This window comes from Echeneis naucrates, chromosome 21 (assembly GCF_900963305.1).
Source record: "Echeneis naucrates chromosome 21, fEcheNa1.1, whole genome shotgun sequence".
Taxonomy (NCBI): domain Eukaryota; kingdom Metazoa; phylum Chordata; class Actinopteri; order Carangiformes; family Echeneidae; genus Echeneis; species Echeneis naucrates.
This window is the reverse complement of record NC_042531.1, coordinates 6700344-6721068: the sequence shown is the minus strand read 5'-3', so window position 1 is coordinate 6721068 and position 20725 is coordinate 6700344. Positions and strand designations below refer to the sequence as shown.

The 20725-nt window shown below is 41.2% G+C and overlaps 1 protein-coding gene across 1 annotated transcript in view; it reads left to right on the top strand.

Annotated features, from left to right (window-relative positions):
- The window catches only part of nalcn (sodium leak channel, non-selective), a 53710-nt gene extending 43433 nt beyond the window's left edge, over positions 1-10277 (top strand). The window contains exons 24-47 of the mRNA XM_029529873.1: positions 139-230; positions 361-483; positions 770-826; positions 1388-1508; positions 1590-1721; positions 1909-2076; positions 2877-2981; positions 3240-3346; positions 3436-3556; positions 3672-3770; positions 3954-4047; positions 5290-5396; positions 5500-5577; positions 5684-5803; positions 5912-5980; positions 6106-6254; positions 6374-6467; positions 6781-6913; positions 7759-7874; positions 8734-8891; positions 9205-9355; positions 9463-9606; positions 9742-9859; positions 10135-10277. Of these exons, the coding sequence (XP_029385733.1) occupies positions 139-230; positions 361-483; positions 770-826; positions 1388-1508; positions 1590-1721; positions 1909-2076; positions 2877-2981; positions 3240-3346; positions 3436-3556; positions 3672-3770; positions 3954-4047; positions 5290-5396; positions 5500-5577; positions 5684-5803; positions 5912-5980; positions 6106-6254; positions 6374-6467; positions 6781-6913; positions 7759-7874; positions 8734-8891; positions 9205-9355; positions 9463-9606; positions 9742-9859; positions 10135-10277 (2799 nt within the window). The remainder of the gene's footprint in view (positions 1-138; positions 231-360; positions 484-769; positions 827-1387; positions 1509-1589; positions 1722-1908; positions 2077-2876; positions 2982-3239; positions 3347-3435; positions 3557-3671; positions 3771-3953; positions 4048-5289; positions 5397-5499; positions 5578-5683; positions 5804-5911; positions 5981-6105; positions 6255-6373; positions 6468-6780; positions 6914-7758; positions 7875-8733; positions 8892-9204; positions 9356-9462; positions 9607-9741; positions 9860-10134) is intronic.
- The last annotated feature ends 10448 nt before the right edge of the window (positions 10278-20725 follow it).

Here is a 20725-nt window from a genome sequence, read left to right as displayed (position 1 = left end):
TCAGCAGCACAGCTGTAGTTTTCATACTCCTTCAACAGTTCTCAGAGATGTAAGAAATGTATAAAAAGACGTTACATCTTGTACATCTTACAAAAAAACAAAAAGGTGTTGGCTATTTATTTCTCTTCTCTGATGCAGCATTCCAGCACTGTGCGCTACCGAAATGCCCAGAGAGAGGACAGTGAAATTAAGATGATCCAAGAAAAGAAAGAACAAGCTGAGATGAAAAGGTAGTCATTCACAAAAAGTCTCACAATATCATCAGATGACCGTTTCATTGTTTGTAGTAATGGTTTAGCCCATGCTGCATCATGCCTTAACTGGTGTTGGATCCGTTTCTGTGTTTGTGTGGCTGCTCAGAAAAGTCCAGGAGGAAGAACTAAGAGAAAACCACCCTTACTTTGATAAGCCTCTCTTCATTGTTGGTCGGGAGCATCGCTTCAGGAACTTTTGCAGGGTGATTGTTCGAGCCCGCTTCAATGCGTAAGATCAGAATCACATTTAACTAATATACACTGTTGAACGTTCTGGGGCCTTGATCTGTTGCTTTGTGTTGGCCTCACTAGGCAGCTTTTCATGGCCAGAAATTGACATGAAATAAAGACCGTAAATTTGTAGCTTACTGTGGGGTAAATACCGCCATGTGAGTTCGGGTACAGATCTATTCTATTTATTCTATTCTGTTTTCAGCAGCTTTAAAAAAACTGCATGTGGTGTCTTTTTGTTAAAATGCTGACAATTTATTTTATCTCTTTGAATTCATATTCAGATCCAAAACTGACCCCATAACAGGAGCAGTGAAGAACACCAAATACCACCAGCTGTAGTAAGTGTGATGAATTATTGATTCCTTCACTCTCTATTGATCTGTTCGCTCTAAAGCAATGGTGTACTTATTAATTCTGTATCCTATTACCTGCCTGTTGTGTTTTCCTGAAACTGTGGTAATGGATAAATATTCTGAGATGAAGAGCTGTGAAATAGATTTCACCCATTATGCAACCTTAGAGTAATTCAGTCAAGCACAGATTTTAATTAATAAAGCCAGAAGCGGTCCTTTGTATCAGATACCTTTGGTACCAGGGGATTTTTTTTTTTTTTTTTTAAGACATCCTGCTGAAGAGTGGATTGGGCTGCACACATATACACAGATTCATTCTGTCTCACTCTGATATCCCCACATAAACACCTTCTTTTTTCTGTACCCATCTTTTTCTTCTTGAATTATAAATGTTTGCTGGTTTGTTAGCTTTAAATTTAAGCTTTCTTGACCGACTTATTATTTTTGTTTCCTCCAATATTCTATTATTTTTCTCAGTTTAATTTCTAAAAGAGAGAAAGAAGCCCTCTGTTTTTTCTGACAATATTTGTGTGTGTGTCCTTGCAGTGATCTTCTGGGCTTGGTCACCTATTTGGACTGGGTAATGATTGTAGTAACCATCTGCTCCTGCATCTCTATGATGTTTGAATCACCCTTCACCAGGGTCATGCACGTCCCCACATTACAGGTATTGAGACCAGATGGATGTAATTGTGCAGTCGAGTGGATGAAATAGAAGCACAAATGTTAAAAGCCATGTCTGTTTCAGATCGGGGAGTATGTGTTTGTGATTTTTATGAGCATCGAGCTCAACCTTAAGATCATGGCAGACGGTCTCTTCTTCACTCCCACGGCTGTCATCAGAGATTTTGGAGGAGTCATGGACATCTTCATTTACCTTGTGAGAAAAATCAAGCTTCTCCATTTCAGTATTTAGTAACCAAATTCTAATGGATGAATCGTACTGGATTGGACTACATTTCGTAAATAACTCTGAATGGCATCAAACAATTACCCCAAATTTCAGCTGTTTTGGGATTTCGCTTCCGTTAATCAGTCATCCCTATCCTGCTTTGTGGCTACCTCAGGTGAGTCTGATCTTTCTGTGCTGGCTGCCTCCTGACGTCCCTCCTGAGTCTGGGGCTCAGCTGCTGATGATGCTGCGCTGCCTGCGTCCGCTCAGGATCTTCAAGCTGGTACCCCAGATGAGGAAGGTGGTGCGGGAGGTTCTGAAAGGATTTAAGGAGATTTTCCTGGTCAGTGGCCCCTTATAAAATCTGTGTATTAAAAGAGCTATGCAAATGTCTTGCTATTGCTGCATAGTCAGCATTAACAGCTATTTACTCACCCGTTGAGAAAAAAAAAACTAACCCTGTTGCATGTAGCATGTAGCTCCACCTTGTTGCATCAATTTCTGATCATGACTTACTGTAGCCTCCAATCTGCCCTGCTGAGAGCCCCTTTTATAAACAATGGCCAAAGCATTTGTCAAGTGACAGTTACCACAACCTTATACTTAGAAACCACATCCATTGGCAAAGAAAACTTAAATTTGAAATTTAAAGCATATAAAGCACCTCTTTATACACAATAAGAGGCATTAATATAGCTTAGTCTTGTAAACCTTTAGCTTACTTCAGACTGCTCAAGCAAAACAAGACTAGGAAATAATTAGAAACTTTTATGACCATATGATAGTGTTACCTGTGTTTTCTTTATTTGACAGGTAGCTGTTTACATATATTTCATCATTTCAGTTGTAAATTGAACTTGAATGCAATGCGCTTAAACTAGAGGTGAAAAAAGTCTTGAAATATAGAAAAATGGAAGATGAAAACTAGATCTGCACTATTGATTCACACCCCTGTTGTTATTATATTCTTGGCCATTTCAGAGATTTCCTTTTGCTTTTTCATTTGGCAATACTCATTCTGACTGGGCCTAGCATTGATTTTCATAGCAGGGCTCCTACATCCACAGCCTTCTGACATGCTCATCTTGCTCTTTGATCTTGGAGACTTAGATTATGTTGAACTGTTGAATGATTCTGCTGCAGGTTTCCATTCTGCTCCTCACACTAATGCTGGTGTTCGCAAGCTTTGGAGTTCAACTGTTTGCTGGGAAGCTCGCCAAGTGCAACGACCCCCATATCCTTAAACGGGTACAGCAAGAAACATAACCTCCCCGCTAAAGCTCCCCCTCCCAAAGCACACACAAACTCAATCATAAGAAGGTCTTCCCTCATTCAAATCAATAATTATGTATGTATGTCTATAAACTGGTATTCTGTTATATATTTTTAATGTGTCAACAATACCTAAGTGTTAGACAAGAACAAATACAGTATGTGCATTATTGTCATATGCTTATATTAATTTACTAAAGCTCACAAACTCACAAACTGCATGGTTGTTTACAGGAAGAATGTCATGGCATCTTCAGAATAAACGTCAGTGTTTCCAAAAACCTCAATCTGAAGCTGCGGCCTGGGGAGAAGAAACCAGGTTTCTGGGTACCAAGAGTCTGGTACAGGAACTTTATAGGTTTATTATGACTTGATTTAAGATTGTTTTTTTACGCAGCCAGTGATTTATATCCGTTCTGTCCATCTCCAGGGCCAACCCTCGCAATTTTAATTTTGACAATGTGGGAAATGCTATGTTGGCTCTTTTTGAAGTGCTGTCACTCAAAGGCTGGGTGGAGGTCAGGGATGTAATTATTCACCGTGTTGGGCCGGTACGGAACCTGATCTTTCCACTTCCCATCAAAGTGCTACTGTTTAACTGCCTTGTTCATTCAATCAGAACGATGACGTGCCCTCAGCTTGGTTGGTATGCTTCTGTCCATGTAGATTCATGGCATCTACATCCACGTCTTCGTGTTTCTGGGATGCATGATTGGTCTCACTCTGTTTGTGGGAGTCGTCATTGCCAACTTCAATGAGAACAAGGTATCAGCCAGACGGTCATATTTACCTTCTTCTTTCTTAAAAATGATTTTGGTATTTGGCTGCTGGAATTGAAAAGCGGAGACCAAGGAACAAATGTATCGCAGGCACAGTACATGATATTCATTTTAGACAACCAGCCTGGCGAACACATGGCCCTTTAATATGCTGCCTCTCCCACCACAGGGTACTGCTCTGCTCACAGTAGACCAGAGGAGATGGGAGGATTTGAAGAGTCGACTGAAAATAGCTCAACCTCTCCACCTGCCCCCTCGTCCAGGTATTAAAATGCATATTAAAACACAAACACATACAACAAATGCTTTGGAAATTCATCTGTAATACAATACAGAGGTGTAGTCTAAAGTCTTTGCCCTGGCCCCTGATTGATCATACGGCGTGTGTTTGTGCCTGTGCATCGTTAAGCAGCACCTGCATGATTAATCCATATTTAATAATCCTTGTTTTTCCATTGGGTATTGATCCCTAGAGGAGTTCATCATGACATCCAAATGATGTCGAGCAGCAGTCCAGAAGACAGATTATGCAAATACCTGAGGCGTTGAATCATTCCTGTCGCTGCCTTCTGTGGGAAATGTGTTTTTAGCAGATAGATCAAATTTCATCACCTCTGTTGAAGTAAACTACCAGTTTCATCGACAGTAAAACTGGAGGACTGATAGTCAACAGATAGATGCTTTTTGCTGACTCTGCTTACATTTTACACTCAGTCTAACACTATTGATTACAGTTCAGTACATGAGGATATTGTACAACTAAACTGTTGCTCTTCCCTCAGTGATTAGACTCGTGAGAATGGCTGGAGGCTGTGTGGGAAATCACCTGTTGACTGAGTTGAGGCTCAGAACTAGCAGAAAATCAATGGCTTTGGTTTTAGTCAGCAGTGCTGTGGCCACCAGCAGTATCAGCCTGATTTTGATCCACATCCATAGACCTTCAGCACCAGCACCACTCAGTCACTACTGGGAGATCATTACAGGACAGAGCCAGACTACTCTGTGGCCCTTGTAGCTGTGAAAACTGCCTCAGTGGTCATACTGTATGTGATCAGAGAGTCTGCCTATTGTTAAATCACTACTTTCATTCATTTGGTAAAGTTCCTGCTTTTAGGGGAACACTAGAGACTTACTTGCATGTATCTCTTTTCACAAGAAATAGATGTAAGAAGGATAAATTATAATAATTTAGTAATTTAATAGGACGATTCACCTCTGTTTCCTTACGAACCTTTCTTTTATCCATTTATTTTGAAATAGACGCATCAATGTTGATAAATGTGAGTAATATCCGCAGCACAGTGTGCGTTGATACTAATACCTGAATAGTCCATGACTGCCCTCTGCAGGACAATAAGGTATGCTGCCGCAGATTCAAGTGCAAAGAGCACCACTAGTGTTGGATTGGACATTCAAATCTGATCAATGACTTGATTTTATTTCAAATTTTTATACTATTGCTCCACTGGTTTAGCTAAATTTCTTATTTGTTCTCTAACTATTAGAGAATGGTGGTTTCCGGGCCAAGATGTATGACATCACTCAGCATCCCTTCTTCAAACGAGGTATTGCTGTGTTGGTGTTGGCACAGTCAGTGCTGCTCTCAGTCAAGGTAAAGTCTTACATCACTTCTAAATGTTTCATTTCATTTCAATTGCTGTATGTCTGCTTATTGTTCAACTTTAACAGCTGTCACTTTGTCACCTTTCCACTAGTGGGACGTAGGTGATGACCAAGTAACATTTCCCCTCGCCACAATGTCAGTAGTCTTCACTTTTATATTTGTCCTAGAGGTGAGCCTGTCATACTGCTTATCCATCACATGTCAGGTTCTGATTTGATCGTGTCGTCTGGAAATAACGAGTCTGTCTGATGTTAAACTCTGGCGCTATCGCCCAGGTGACCATGAAGCTGATAGCCATGTCCCCAGCTGGTTACTGGCAGAGCAGAAGAAATCGCTATGACCTGCTGGTCACGTCACTCGGTGTCATCTGGATAGTTCTGCACTTTTCCTTGCTGGTTAGAAAAAACAGTCATTATTAAAAGGAATATTTTGGGAATTAATTCAAAATCTATGTGAATTGTTTTTGCAAATATTGTACGAAAGACAATATTTTTTCCCCCTAGAATGCATATACCTACATGATGGGCACGTGTGTGATAGTCTTCAGATTCTTCACAATCTGTGGGAAGCATGTAAGTATGTTTTTTTTTTTTTGGGGGGGGGGGTAAAAAAAAAAAGGTATTTTCCTTAAAAGTAACGCCTGTTCTAGTAACAACAACCAGCCCTAAATGTGTTTTATTTATATTTATCTATGAAGGTGACACTGAAGATGCTGCTGTTGACTGTGGTTGTCAGCATGTACAAGAGCTTCTTCATCATCGTAGGCATGTTTCTACTCCTCCTGTGCTACGCATTTGCTGGTGTTGTTCTCTTTGGAACTGTCAAATATGGAGAGAACATCAACCGGTAACTATTGCATTCCCTTTATGATGCTGCTTTTTCTTCCACTGATGAGCTCCGCAGGCTGCGCAGAGTTAAATCAAGTAAAAACGACTCCTGAATCTGTTTATCTGCTCTAATCGCAGGCATGCCAACTTCTCCACAGCGGGCAAGGCCATCACCGTTCTCTTCCGAATTGTCACAGGGGAAGATTGGAATAAAATCATGCATGACTGCATGGTAAGGTGAAGGGCAAGTTCAGCACACATTCCTATAAGCAAAGCAGCAGACCAGCAGATCCCCAACCTGGCAAAACGCTGTATATTATATTATATTAAATCTTGTGTTGAAAGTTTTCTGCTGCCTCTTGTTCCACTGGAAGTGAAGGGAATTTTTGTTTGGGGTGCTCACAGCAACAATAACACTTAGTTCATATAGCTTTGGATACTCAGCAGACTTCACTATCAGCAGTTTTCACTGAACCTCTCTCTACAGAAACTTTTAGGGAAACTTTGTTTTACTGCACCTTTTTAATGGTTATGTCTGTTCCCAGGTACAGCCCCCATTCTGCACCCCAGATAAACTTCGCTACTGGGAGACTGACTGTGGAAACTATGCTGGAGCTCTTATATACTTCTGCTCTTTCTATGTCATCATAGCCTACATCATGCTCAACCTACTTGTAGGTAAGTGTGTGTGTGTGTGTGTGTGTGTGTGTGTGTGTGTGTGTGTGTGTGTGTGTGTGTGTGTGTACTTGTATTAGTTACATTGTAAGGAGAAAAATGTCTTCACACAGTCGCATTATAAGGACTCACCTCAAATTTGTGGACAAAAATACAAGGTAAGCATTTATGGACATGGTTTAGGTGTATTAGTAAATATTAAGGATACCACCTCCTAAGTGCCTGCAGAAAACACATTGAAAACGAATGACAAGCTCATGCCTGGGCAACAGCCAGTGCCCTGTTTCATTTTCATCTTTTTTGATTTTAGTCTTTTGGTGTCATCCACCATATCTGTTCCACTCCCTTATGTTTAGGTTTTAATCTCTTCTGGGAAGGAACTGATGGTGAGCAATAATTCTAAAACGCTTAGGGTGGCATAAGGCCCAACTTTTTTGAGGAACAGTTTCATAAACAAGTAACTTAAAATTGCACAGAAATGGAGCAATGCATGAAACCAACCCAAAGAAGAGAATTCCCGGGTTGCAAAAAAAGTGAACTTGAGAATGAAGTGAAAAAATAAAAGCCAGTAATTGTAATTGCCTTTTTTGCTTGATCTGGTGTAATGAGATTAATAATTATAACAGCTTGGGTTTCAATCACCCATTATCACAGTGTTATCATGATTCATGAGTCTCCCAGAAGCCTGTTCTGTTAACTCTTGGGATAATAAAATAGATAAATATAACTCTTCTTCAGGGCTGCATGATTTAAGCATTTCACAATGAACACATATAGCGTATGAATAATTATTGCTACTCTGGAATATTTACATTTTGAAGTATAAATGTCACTGTATGTCAATGCAGCCATCATTGTGGAGAACTTCTCTCTGTTCTACTCCACCGAGGAGGACCAGCTGCTGAGCTATAATGACCTGAGGCACTTCCAAATCATCTGGAACATGGTAGATGACAAACGGGAGGTGAGAAATTAGCAGCGAGCAGGAGGAAGAGGACACAGCAGAGGGGAGAGGATGATGATGATGATATGGCTACAAGCAAAGGATAACATAGAAAAGATAAAAGCTGCACAAAAGCTAATGAGAAGGGCTGACAGGAACAGAGTTTGCCATTGAATAATCGGGGAGAAAGTAATTAAAACAGTGGGTGCTGGATTAAAACGTAGACCCCCTCCAATGTACCTATGATGTCATCTGGATGTGGTGTTTAGTTTTTTTGGGGTTTTTTTTTGTAACTGTACAAATACATGCAGTTAGAAAATGTAGAAATAGGGGCAAATATTGATCCTTTCAGTACCGGATTTGGCACCTCCGCCAGTTATTCTGTGCACCTGTGGTCTGACACTCCCTCCCACCTCTGAAAACCGTTAAAAGGCTACAAGGGCTTATACACTCAAGCTCAAAAAGCCTGTGCATGGCCACCGTTTCTATGGTGGAAATCATTTTTATGCCTCGTTGCCAGTACCAGAAGGGTGATGTTTTTTTCATGTTGTTCGCAGGTCCATCCATCCTATTCTGGTTATATTACAGCATATTGAAGGAAAGCCTTGCGGTAGTTTCTTCAGATTTGACTTTTTGGCCACTTGGTCAGTTGAATTTGGTCAAAGGTCACTGACATCTTAAAAACCACATAATTATGACACATTTTAAAGCAGATGTGATAGCATCAGTATTTCTAGTTTCCAGTAGAAGACACACCCACAAGAAACCGAGTCTCATAAACATAAACTGAGCTTTCTGCAGCTTAGCACGGATCGAAGTTTCTCGTCATAGACTCGAGTCGGACCTGCCAACCCCTTGACTTCTGTGACTGTCTCCTCAGGGTGTGATTCCAACATCCAAGGTGAAGTTCCTACTTCGTCTGCTCAGGGGACGGCTGGAGGTGGACCTGGACAAAGACAAGCTGCTGTTTAAACACATGTGCTATGAGATGGAGCGGCTTCACAGTGGAGGAGATGTGACTTTCCACGATGTGCTCAGGTGATTGTGAAGCATCGCACACAGCACACAACCATTCTCTTATTCAGTGTGGTATTAATGTGGAGTCAATTGCATCACAAATCAAAATTTCTGGATTTAAGGCTTCAGCTACAGTGAGGTAGTCCTCTGGTGTTTTCCGTTTTATTGACTTGTACAATGTTACTGAGAACAGTGCTGTCTTTTATTTTTGTTTCTTTTTTACTGTGAAGGCCCTGATAATTGTTTTATTCCACTAAATATGTTCCTGTCTTGGCTGTATATCTTTGTGTGTTGGGCTCACTGTGTGTGTGTGTGTGTGTGTGTAATCATACAGCATGCTCTCATATCGCTCAGTGGACATTAGGAAGTCTCTCCAGCTGGAGGAGCTGTTGGCCAGGGAACAGCTGGAGTACACCATTGAAGAAGAGGTGGCCAAGCAGACCATACGCATGTGGCTCAAGAAATGCCTCAAACGCATCCGGGCGGTTAGTCTCGCAAGAGCGAACACACAAATGCACAACATGCTTTACCTCTGTAATGTCCGCACACCGATACGACACACCAACCACGTCCTGTCTGTGCGCACTCACAGAAGCAGCAGCAGTCGTGTAGCATCATCCACAGCTTGAGAGTGAGCCAGCAGCAGGACTTCCGCTTCAACACCCCCAGCATAGAGACCACCGTGCCAAGTGAAGACCACAATACTAACAACCCTGACAACCCCTCACAGCCTGAGGTAAAGCCCCACACACCTACCACAACTTCATACACACTCACACGTGCTCACAGCTTGATATACAGCAAGCACATCATACAGTCGGCAGGTGTGCGCTTGCAATGGTGTAACAAAGGATATTTCCTCTTTGTTTAGATAAGTGGTCTCCAGCAGATACTGAGCCCCACGTTGTCAGACAGAGGAGGCTACAGGCAGGACTCCTCAGACCTGGGGAGACCACAGAGGAAGCTGGGACAGTGGCGTCTTCCTGCAGGTGTGTATGCTTATATTTCCTGCCTATTTAAGTTTTCTACGGTTTTCTAAAGGATGTTCTGTTAAGGTGAGTCGCATCGAAGCTTTCCTCAAACTTTAAAATCCAGTCAAAGTCGTTTAATTATCCAGGCATGGGAAATATAGACAAACTCTTATATTGTAATAGTGGTGTGTTAAGAGTCAAAGACCCTGTTGATGCAGAAATAAGACAATGATGAGTTCAACCTGTGTGTGTGTGTGTGTGTGTGTGTGTGTGTGTGTATTGCATTGCATCAGGTCGCACAAGTGTCAAGTCCATTGTTTGTAAGATGAACCCCGTCAGTGATGGGGCTTCTTCAGGGTCCGAGGTGAAGAAGTGGTGGACCCGTCAGTTGACTGTGGAGAGCGACGAGAGCGGCGACGACCTCATCGACATTTAGACATCAGTTGCAGCGACTCCTGCAGTTTGAGACGAGCTGGAAGTCTTGCTGCCTGAATCTAGTCGTCTCATTTTCCCCTCTCCCTCAATCAATGGAATGTTTGTTTTTTGTTGTTGTTGTTGTTTTGTTTTTGTTTGTTTGTTTGTTTTATACAGATTGGGAGCTGTTCAGAAAGTTTGGGCTGTGTGCACAGGATATCTTTGAGACAGCAGCAGATAACATACCTCTGGATCTTTTTCTCTCATGTTCTGTCATTTCTGTTTTTTTACGCAGGGACATATACTGATATGGTAAAGCAAAATGTTGAGGGACAAGGTTTATGGATTAATGAGAGAAACCTAGAAGCTGCTTCTTTATGTGTTTTCTACTGTTCTGCTGTCAATGTTTGAATCCTGTAATTGTGCCGATGCAGCTGCAATAATTTGTGACATCCTTTCATGTCAGTGCTTTGTCTGTTCTTCTGTTTTTGTCCACGTTTCAGACAATGTATCTTTAGTATTAATCAATTTTCAGTATAAATAATGGATTTTCTTACAGTCACTTTATATTTAAATCAAGACAAGTAAGTTAAAGCAACTTTTAGATCTATGACTGTGAATGTAATTCAAGTTAAAGCTATCTAATGTATGTGTGTTGAGTTTAAACATGAAATATTTTGTAAATTATAAATTATAAGTATTTGTTTATTCTAATAAAGGCCTAAACTGCTCAGGCATTTATGAACAAAAGAAGTATTGTATGTCATTTTGTTTATATTACATTACATTCTTCTGTCAGAGGTCATTTACAATGCGGTGAGTTAAAATTTTGAGTATTTGCTCCAAACAAAATAATACATAATATATTGCAAAAGATTTGAGTTGCAGTTTTGGTTACAATGTTCATTTTTGAATTTGATTAATATTGAAAACTATAAAAATTGGGATGATTCAGATGTGTTTTTTACGTTGTTTGTGATGTTTCTGTAGGTGAAGAAGATGATTTGTAGACCAAACATGAATTTGTGATTTTGCACTTGATTTTGAAAATATTGTGATTAATTGTCTTCCCCTAATCAACATATGGCTTCAGATTTTCTGATTTGGAAATTTATACATCCCTCATAGGCTGTGAAACTTTTGATTCAGGACAAAATCTTTTAAGAACTCATTGACAACTCTTTTTCAATTTTTAATATTTAAACATGTAATTAAAATGAGCTTTAACATGCTGAATATATTCTCTGTGATCTGATCTGAGAGAACAAACCTCTCTCAGGGTCACGACCTTTTTTACTCAGTAATTCAGCTCAATTTATGTGAGATTTAATTACCCCTGTATGAGTAAAAGAAACCATAGGTTTGGACTAATGAAGGGGGTAATTGAGTGGACAGATGCTGTTTAATCATTCTCCTCATACACATCTGCTCAGATCAAACACTTGGTGCCATCCCCACCCCTTCTGTGGATAACACTGCCCTCTCCTGGATACACGCTGAGCTGCCCTGATAAGCACTCACCAGTTTTCTCCCCATGCTGTCAAAACTTTGTTCTTCCTTTTTTTTTTTTTTTTTTTTTTTTTTTTTTTTTTTCCGATATTTGATGTGACTCAGTTTCTGTAATTGCTGTTGCTGAAGTGTGTGTCTGTCCTTTTAGGAACAGTTGATATTCAGTTTTTTGTTCTCTCTCAACATACTGCTCTGCTATTGAGTCACGCTTCCTCCATTTCACCGTGATGACCGATAATGACAGTCCTGTCATCTGCCATCAGCAGCTCGCTGTGGATCTAGATGAGCTCCGTTTCCATCTGGTCCATCCGGGTCAGCATGAGTCTGCCTGCCACAGAATGAAAAGTAGTGGGTCCAGCAAGAAGTGCACTGGAGGTACAGCACACACAGAAACAGACACAAATACAAAGGTGTGTGTATATTAACATTTTGTTTTATGCCCTGTGCTTCTTGACAATGTATTTCCTTCTAGTTAATTCATCAGACAACTGCTCTGGGTTAGTTTTGATCTCATTGACTAATGCACTTATATTCATACTGCCGGCTGCAGCAAAAGCATTTCCCCTTAACAAGAGCCCTTGTTAGACACAGAATTAGCCCATTAGAAAAGACAGGGTCTTCATTTGTCCATTCAAAGGCCCACGTTTCACAGTTGATGGAGTGTGTATGGGGTTGGCTGGATAATGAATGCAGGGGGGCCAAAGAGAGAGTGTGTATGTGTGTGCGGAGACTAAGTTGCCTGTGGGACACCTACTTGCTCTATAGAAATCATGACTTACTCGCACATTCCAGTCTCTTGATGACTGAGTGCTCCCCGCCAAACATATGGTCCTGTAGGGAAACAGTGTGACACCGGCCCTCTTGCCAATCAACTGTCTTTAATTTATCTTTTCTCGTGCTTTCTTCTCCTCAGCCATCGCCTCTTAAGCTCCACTTAGCTCAGAACTAGCTCATCAAAGGGCTTTTTTCTCTTTTTTCTCATTTTCGCCCCGTGTGGTCGAGCACTTTTTTGTCTTTTAATTGCCTCTGCATCACACTGACTCTTACGTGGCCCGTTGTTTTTACCCTCTGTACTGTAATTTGCCCATCTCTCCCTTATGCATGTCCACTGCTTATTTAGGACCTAATTGAGGCACTTTGGTAATTGAGGAGGAAGTTCTTAAGAGCAGAGGGAGTAGAAGAGTGTCTGTGAGTCAAGATTACCTGTAATTAAAGTACATGATGGCTCTGATGGTTGGGTCCCCTCCTGGTGAGATGTCGCTTTTAAAGCCTGGAAACATCCGTAGCATAACATTGACTAGAGAGTCTCTTTTCTGCATGCACTTAAGCACAAGATCCCAGCAGACACACACACACAAGATGCATGCAAATGACAGACGTGTTCTGTATATGTACTGTACATCTCCAGTGCAGTTGTTGGTGGCTCTCCACACAGGTAATTAAAAATTGGTTGTGGAGGAGGACGTGCAGGTAATTAGATATAATTTAGAGTACACTTGTCACCCTCTGCCAGAACGCGTGAATTTCTACCTCCGAGGCTTCACACAGAGACAATGTGACCAGTCTGATTACTAACCAAAGGTGTGATTGCACTTGCGTGCGAAAATACTTGCTGCTTCGAATGGCAGAGATGTAGCAGGTTAGATCCCTCGTGACTTCTGTTGTGATTCAAAGTTGGCTTCCAGAGCTCAACGCTTCTCTGAAGAGCAGCAAAGTGTCCCTCTTCCTTTATGTCTCAACTGCAGCTGCCGTCCATTCTGCTGCTAGTATGAAAGCAGCTTTGCAGCGGAGAGGAAGGAGACACTTCACATTTTCACCGGCTGCTCGTGAAACATGAAGACAAAACTGCACTTTCCCTTCATCAATAAAGTGACATGAGACCAGAGGCTGTATAAGTGTGATCCATACAGGCCAGTGATGTGCGCCTCGACAGTAAGACTGATTGGAGTAAATAAGCGGGGTGAAAGCTCTCTCTCACCCAGCTCCTCATAGCCATTGTTCCTTCTAGACGTTATTGAGAGTGTCTGTCTGCCGGCCTGAGCAATTAAAGGAGCACAGACAGGGGTGAAAGCAGGGTGAGCCTCATAAGGAAGCCATTGTTCTTCAGGGCCAAAGTGTCATTTTCCAAAAGGATAACATGGCGTGTGCATCTGCACAATGGCAACTAGCTGTTTATTCTTTTGACCCATGAGCGCGTCATAAAGAGCGGAGTAGCTCTGGAATGGTGCATTTTGATATTGAATTAATGTTTACAGAATTTTTATCACGCTCTTTACTTCAGGCTCACGTTCTGAATCTTTCTCTCCTTTCTGCACATTCTTAGCCTTCTAAATAAGGTGGCGGCGGTGCAAATTAGCCGCCTGTATCTCATGTCAACATCCACCCCAGGTCTGAGCCCGATCATGTCCCCATGTTTTGAAACAGATGGCTACTACTACAATAAAAAAGTAGCAAATTATTTTAGCAGCAGGCGGCAAAAGCAATTAACAACTGGCATAATGTGTTGATTAAAATCCATTCCAGTTTCAGTGAGGGGAGAGAAAGTCTCATTTTCCACTCAGTCAGCTGGCATACATCCACTGCTCCAAATATGCTGACCTTGGCTTGACCACAGCTGTTGTTGACTCAGGACCAGTAGATGATTATTTGACCTCATTATTTTTGCCATTGGCGTGAACCTCAGAGCGGGTTTGTTTTGTTTGCTTACAATGCAATAGCTCATCTCTTCTCAACATTTTCGAGCGAATTAAATCCGCCACTCAACTCAGTTTAAACTCGGATTTAACTTCAGTCTCACATCTCACAAAGATGTTGTTTTAAACGGACTCCTGATCGGAGATGGGCTCTTTTGTGCCTAATAAGAATGATAGTAAAAGTTCAATCTAAAAGCCTGTTTCATCCTTGAAATCCACCTCTTAGATTTGGACTCCAACACTGCTGCTCCATTGTAAATGTGATGAGTGCAGGAAGTCATTTTCAGGCCTTTACCTCATGCACCTCATCAACGGCAGCCGATTGCCACCCCACTGAACAGTCAGCACCAAGTGAGAGGCTCCACTTTGTCTTTGAGCCAAAAAATCTCATTTTCACTAAACACCTAATCAGTCCCATTCATCTGGCTTTGGTTCCCTAGTTGCCCAATTCTACACCTGGCTTTGGCATCTTTAATTACTGGGAGAGACATGCTTTGTCTGATCCGGAGCCAAGATTGGAATAGCGGTGGCAAAATCGGAAGGAAATCATACAGACTCAAACCAATTCAATTACCCACCAATCAAAGTAGAAAGGCCTGTAATTGCAGTGAAAGGGTAACAATGAGAACCTCCGCTTCAGTCCAAGCGTTGATGGTATTATTAGCAGAGAATGATGGCTGCCTGCAGGGGGTGCTATGCTCAAACTATTAAATTGCACTGCAGCAAGCAATCTTACAGATCACTGAAAAAGCTTTTTTTTTTTTTTTTTTTAATGTGTCTGTAGCCTTTGGTAAGACATTACCTTTTAATTTCATGTTTTTAACGCTGCTATTATGTCAAATTGCCCATGAATATGGTGTTTGCGGGCAGGAGAGCAGAAACTAGAGGAGGCAAAGCATTGAGACTGCCATCCAAATCATTGTAATGTAATATACTAACAATAAAAGAGAAGCTGTAAGGTAAAGGAGAGAATATTCCACATACAAACTTCCTGTTGGAGGATGTCCCCAAAGAAAAACCTCTCCGTACTCAAGATGATTTATTTTCCGTGCCTTTGTGAAATGCTCGGATTCATCCCTCTCTGTCTGGAGCAGTGTTTCTGCTCCAATATGAAGTCAGAGCATCACGGTTGTTTGTTGTTGTTGTTTTGTTTCTTTCTGCCTTTAAAAGTCGTCAGAGCAAACAAACAAACAGCAATACGACATCACATGCTACAGCAGGTCAAGCTGAACAAGTCTGGTTCTCAGACTCCATCTGACTCGCACACTGGAACATTGTGCGTTCACACAAAAGAACAACATGCGTCCCTCTCAGCTCAGTGCCAACACGTACATTACTTCTTATTCGTCTGAGATCACAGTCCGCCTTTTAATTTCAATCATTCCCCACCTGCTCACATTTCCCTCCCTTCGTCTAGAAATTGTGAATGATTTTAATATATGTATTTTGTCGTCTGCCCCTTCCTCCCACTGTGTCCAACCTAGTCATTTCAAGCCTCAGACCTGGAGATGTACAAAAGCCCAGACGTGGAAATGGAAAGGCGATGACAGAGGCAGGGAAATATAGAAAACTGCTGCCATCTGACAGAAACCCCCACCGGCTGCAGAATGGGATAGTTTGGGACAACTCAGGTACAAGCTGACAACTTCAATTTTGCTTTTCCTTTGTTTTTCTCCTCTTCTTCCTCTTTGTCTGGCTGCATTTGAAGATTGCCAATCACGATATCAAAAGAGGACACTGTTGTCATATAGTTTGTTTTCCAAATGTAACCTTTCGCTGCTCTGCAGTCACTCTTGATTTCTCAGATTCCAAAAAAATCGAACTCATGTAAGGGGTATGCAAACACACACACACTGACTTGCATCTGGTTACATGCACAAAAAGGAAACAAAACAAAATCAAACAACATCAAATAGTATCAAAGTGGATATCAGTGTCCTTCATGGATTGTGTGAAGTTACAGATTATTTTCTGCTTGGCTTGGCAGAGCTCTGATTTTTAAGACAGTGTAGATGTCACTTTAAAATAAGATTTTGATATTTGGCACGACAACTTCACAGCAATTAATTTCACACTGGGGACAGGACTTGCTGGGAAATGAAAGCTCTAAATGGCTGGTCAAAGGATTATTGGGATAAATTTGTTTTCCTGGCTTTAATTATCGCAGAAAATCTAAATTATCCCGGTTCATTTGAAGGTATGTGTCGCCATCAGCATCTTTTCAGCAGACTGTACTCAACGTATTTACTTATTTGTTCGGCGCTCAGCACTGGAAACAGTTAACAAACAAAATAAACAAGTCAGTAAGTGCACCATCAAATGGTTTGCAGAGCTTGACCAGATCCTTGAGGATGAAGTTACAGTAGAGTCTTCACCCTGGCAGAAGCGTGCCTCTCCAGTGTCCACACAATTCATTATTACTGATGTGGCTCCACAGGGAGTCTGTCTCTGCAGAAACACACTTGTGCACACATATAAAACACAGAAGCTAACAGAATTGTTGGGTTTACCAGAATGCTGTGCAAGTTTTCTAACTTAGTTCATGCTGCATATAAATGACATGACACAAAACTTGAGGGGTCATGGAGGCCAAAGGATGCTTACAGCACACAGGTGCACCATTACCTTTTCCTCCGTTTACTTTGCAAGTGCTAATGTGGCAATGTGTTTGTAATGAGCAGGAGCTGCAGAGCGCTGAGCAGACAGACGCACATGATTGACTCTGAATAGTTTCCGTTTTTATTTACGGACTCAGAATTGGCAAAGGCAGTCTCAGTAATGATACAACATGGATATAATTAACACCCTCTCTGGGACTTTTTCATCTTTTTCTGTTTTACAACTTTGCATCACGGGGGGTTTATTAAGCAGGAACAAACTCTTTGATGTAAAATGAAATAAAACGAAATAAACTAAAATAAAATAAAATAAAAATCTACAAATGGATCCAAAATAAGAAATAAAATAACTGATTGCACGAGTATTTACTCCCACAAAGCTGTGATCAATGGAGATCGCCTGCATGTAATCAGTGTTTGATTTTAGGTTAAATACACCTCTAACAACCGGTTAGGCAGTTTTTATTGCTTTAGGAAGACAAAGGAAAATAGACTTTGCAGGGTCTGTTGGACTGAAGCATCCCCACAGCATGATGCTGCCATTTCTCTCCAGACACCCTCACATGATAAATTAAAGAGGAAGAGGTGTAAGATTTAGACAGAATTAGTTGATGGTTATCAGTCAAAGTGAGGCAGAGCCTGCGACATGTTTGATACATATATTTTTGATTTTCCTGAGGAAGCCATTTTCTTTGAAATCGCATGGATTTATTTATTACAACCTGACAGGTTTTCGATGAAACGTTCGCTCTCCCTTCAGTTTTCTCAGTCCACTTCTTACTTTGACTCTTACATGAGCATTTAGTTGGGTTTGATTAAAAGTGTGGTGTCACTTGAGGCTGTTTTTGTTGGTGTATGAAACGCTTCCTAAATGATGTACTTCATAAGGATAGTTATGCTTTCTTTGATTGCAGTTTCTTATCGAGGCACGAAGGTTTAACGTTACAGAAGTTTTCAGTGGCTACTTGGGTGTATTTTTTTCTTTGCCTTTAAAAGAAACAAACAAAAGAAGTCATTTGAAAATGGGGTAATGAATGCTTTTTATAGGCGCTGCATACCGTTGTTTTCCTTTTATGCTCATTGCCATGTCTCCGATGGATTTGCTCTGCATCTCATTGTTACTGTTATTGATGATGACGTTAAAGCTAATTGTAGAAGAAACACACTCTTTAAGACACAATCCACAGAAGAAAGAAATCCACCTCATGAAGCACTAACAATAAGTAACCAATATCAAATCTAGGCCAAATTTATTATGATAATAGCGATGGTTGTGTCATGTGAGGATAACTATGCAGATTGTAGGAATATATCCCTTATATTGAGTTTAGATGGAAATTAGTATTGCTGTTAAAAATATATGTAAAAGATTTAGTTCATGCACATTTTGGGTTAAATGTGACAAAGAGGAAAAACATGAAAATCATCAAAGTTGGTGTAGACTAAACGCTACGATCATTAGAGACCATTTTTTATTAATAATCCTTTCCACTTGTCCCACACTAACAGGAGGAACCATGCCTACGCAGCAGGGCTACTTTTTGACTGTATCAGGGAAAGGGCATGACATCTATCACTCTGCATGGGCTGAAGTTTCCTCCTATCCCTTATTCTCAAGTTCATATCAGCCTCTGGGTTTTCAATCGAACTTTATTCTTTGACGTCAGAACCACGAGCAAAGAGATGCCGCAGAAGATTAAATTACTACTTTACTCTGACACCTACAGAAGGAGTAAATTCAACACTGCATTATAATGAAGATATGATTCTCTGCATGCTGTGCTAAAGACTGAAGAACTATCATCAGTGCAGAAAGTACAAGGCTTAAAAGCAATTTTATATGAGCGCAGCAAAGATTGCTCCCATGTATAGTCACAGTCGACTACAGGCTTTGCAGTTCTCGACCCTTCTGAACACTAATGACTCATAAAGCCTGACTGCCACCTTGACTTGACAAATGGCAAATGTCAGCGGCATATTCTCCTGGTAGGCATAATTTTATTAAGTGCAAATATCACTGTGCTCCTTAGGAGACACTCAAAGGTTAGACCAACAGCTGTAGCAGTTTCATGTGTATTAGCTGGGATTGTGCAGCAAGTCGAGCTCCCCTGAGTTGATGGACACAACCAGTCAACCATGAGCAGGGATGCTCTATCTAAATGCAATAAGAAGCTCAGGCTAAGATCATGTTTATTTAAAAGCCCGGGACACTAAACAAATGGGTAACAGGAAGGTAAGGAGGAGGAGAGAGGGAGGAAAAATAGTAAAAAGAAGAAAAAGGAGAGAAAGGGGAAGAGGGAGAAAATGAGAGACTCGTGGAATATAGAGGGGCAGATAATTTTTTCCCATTTATTGGCTGTGGTAATTTGTTGACTCACTCATCCATGCAGAGTCTTTATGTTTAATGCAAGCCTCTGGGGGGGGGGTTTGTTGGGAAATGGAAAGACAGGCAATAGGGGGTTAGGGAGTACCCGGAGAGAATAGCCTCCACCTCTTAGTGAGAGATGAAGGAGGATGAATATCAACCCCTCAAGTGGGCCTCACATGCTAATGTGGATTCATATTGGCCTGACTGTGCTCAATACACCTGCCAAATAATTGACGGGGATACTCTCAAGATCAATGTCCACATTTTCTGCTAAAGACTGGTTTGACATTACAGGGGCGTGTGTATAACCGAAACGTTATTTATCGCAAATTTAACGTTCTCTACGACATCTCATATTTCTGAAAATGCACTTCGCTGATAAAAGAGGAAGAATTCGTCAGGCAGGTTCTCCTTAACTCCCAGTTCAATGTCATCCAGCTGTCAGATGCACGTCTGGATTTTGACGTGTGCTGTGGTCTGACACCCATCATCCTCACCCAGCTGTTACTGGCATGCCTGCCCTGACCTGGCCCACACGAGGGTCATACCCATGTGGACAAACATTGGTGGCCCACTGCTGGCAATGGCCCCCTGCAAGTCCCATTTACAGAAAGGGTTACTACTGTCTGCTCTACTTAGAGGGCTGGGAACATCACCCGATCCTTAACAGTCTCTGACGAACGCTAAAGCCTGTAAGATATCATATTTTTAGTTTATTTTAGCGTAGAGTCACACTGTGAGGTTTCGTACTAAATAAGTGTTAAAATGAGGAAGTTTTTGAAAACTGTGGCAGACGTTCAGATCTATTTAGAAAAGTTGTTGAAGATTAAAAAAATAACAAAACTGAACAGGATGTTGACGTATGATGGCTGACACAGTACATGCTGGGCCTGAGGGCTGAATAGCTTATAGCTTTTTCACACATGTACTCAGAACTTTTCTAGACAGTTACCCAGAGGAGCTGGACGTGAGAATGCAGATGTCTAAATGAGTTGGACCAGGCACTAAATGCACTTCACTCTTCCCACTCCCCAGGGCACAGGGTAAGCAAGAGAATATGCGGCCGATGTTTCTTGAACAAAACTCGAGGAATGCAAACATCTGAAGATGATAGAGGGTCATTATCATGAAGATGCTAAGAAAAAAGTCCAGCTTGAGACCTTGTGCTGGAGAGCATCTCCAGAGAAGTAGGCCCTACATCTGCTTTAGCTTAGATGATAATTCTCCCCAGACAGTCGCAGGATCTAATAAAGCCCCAGAATCAAACAACAAAGAAAAAAGT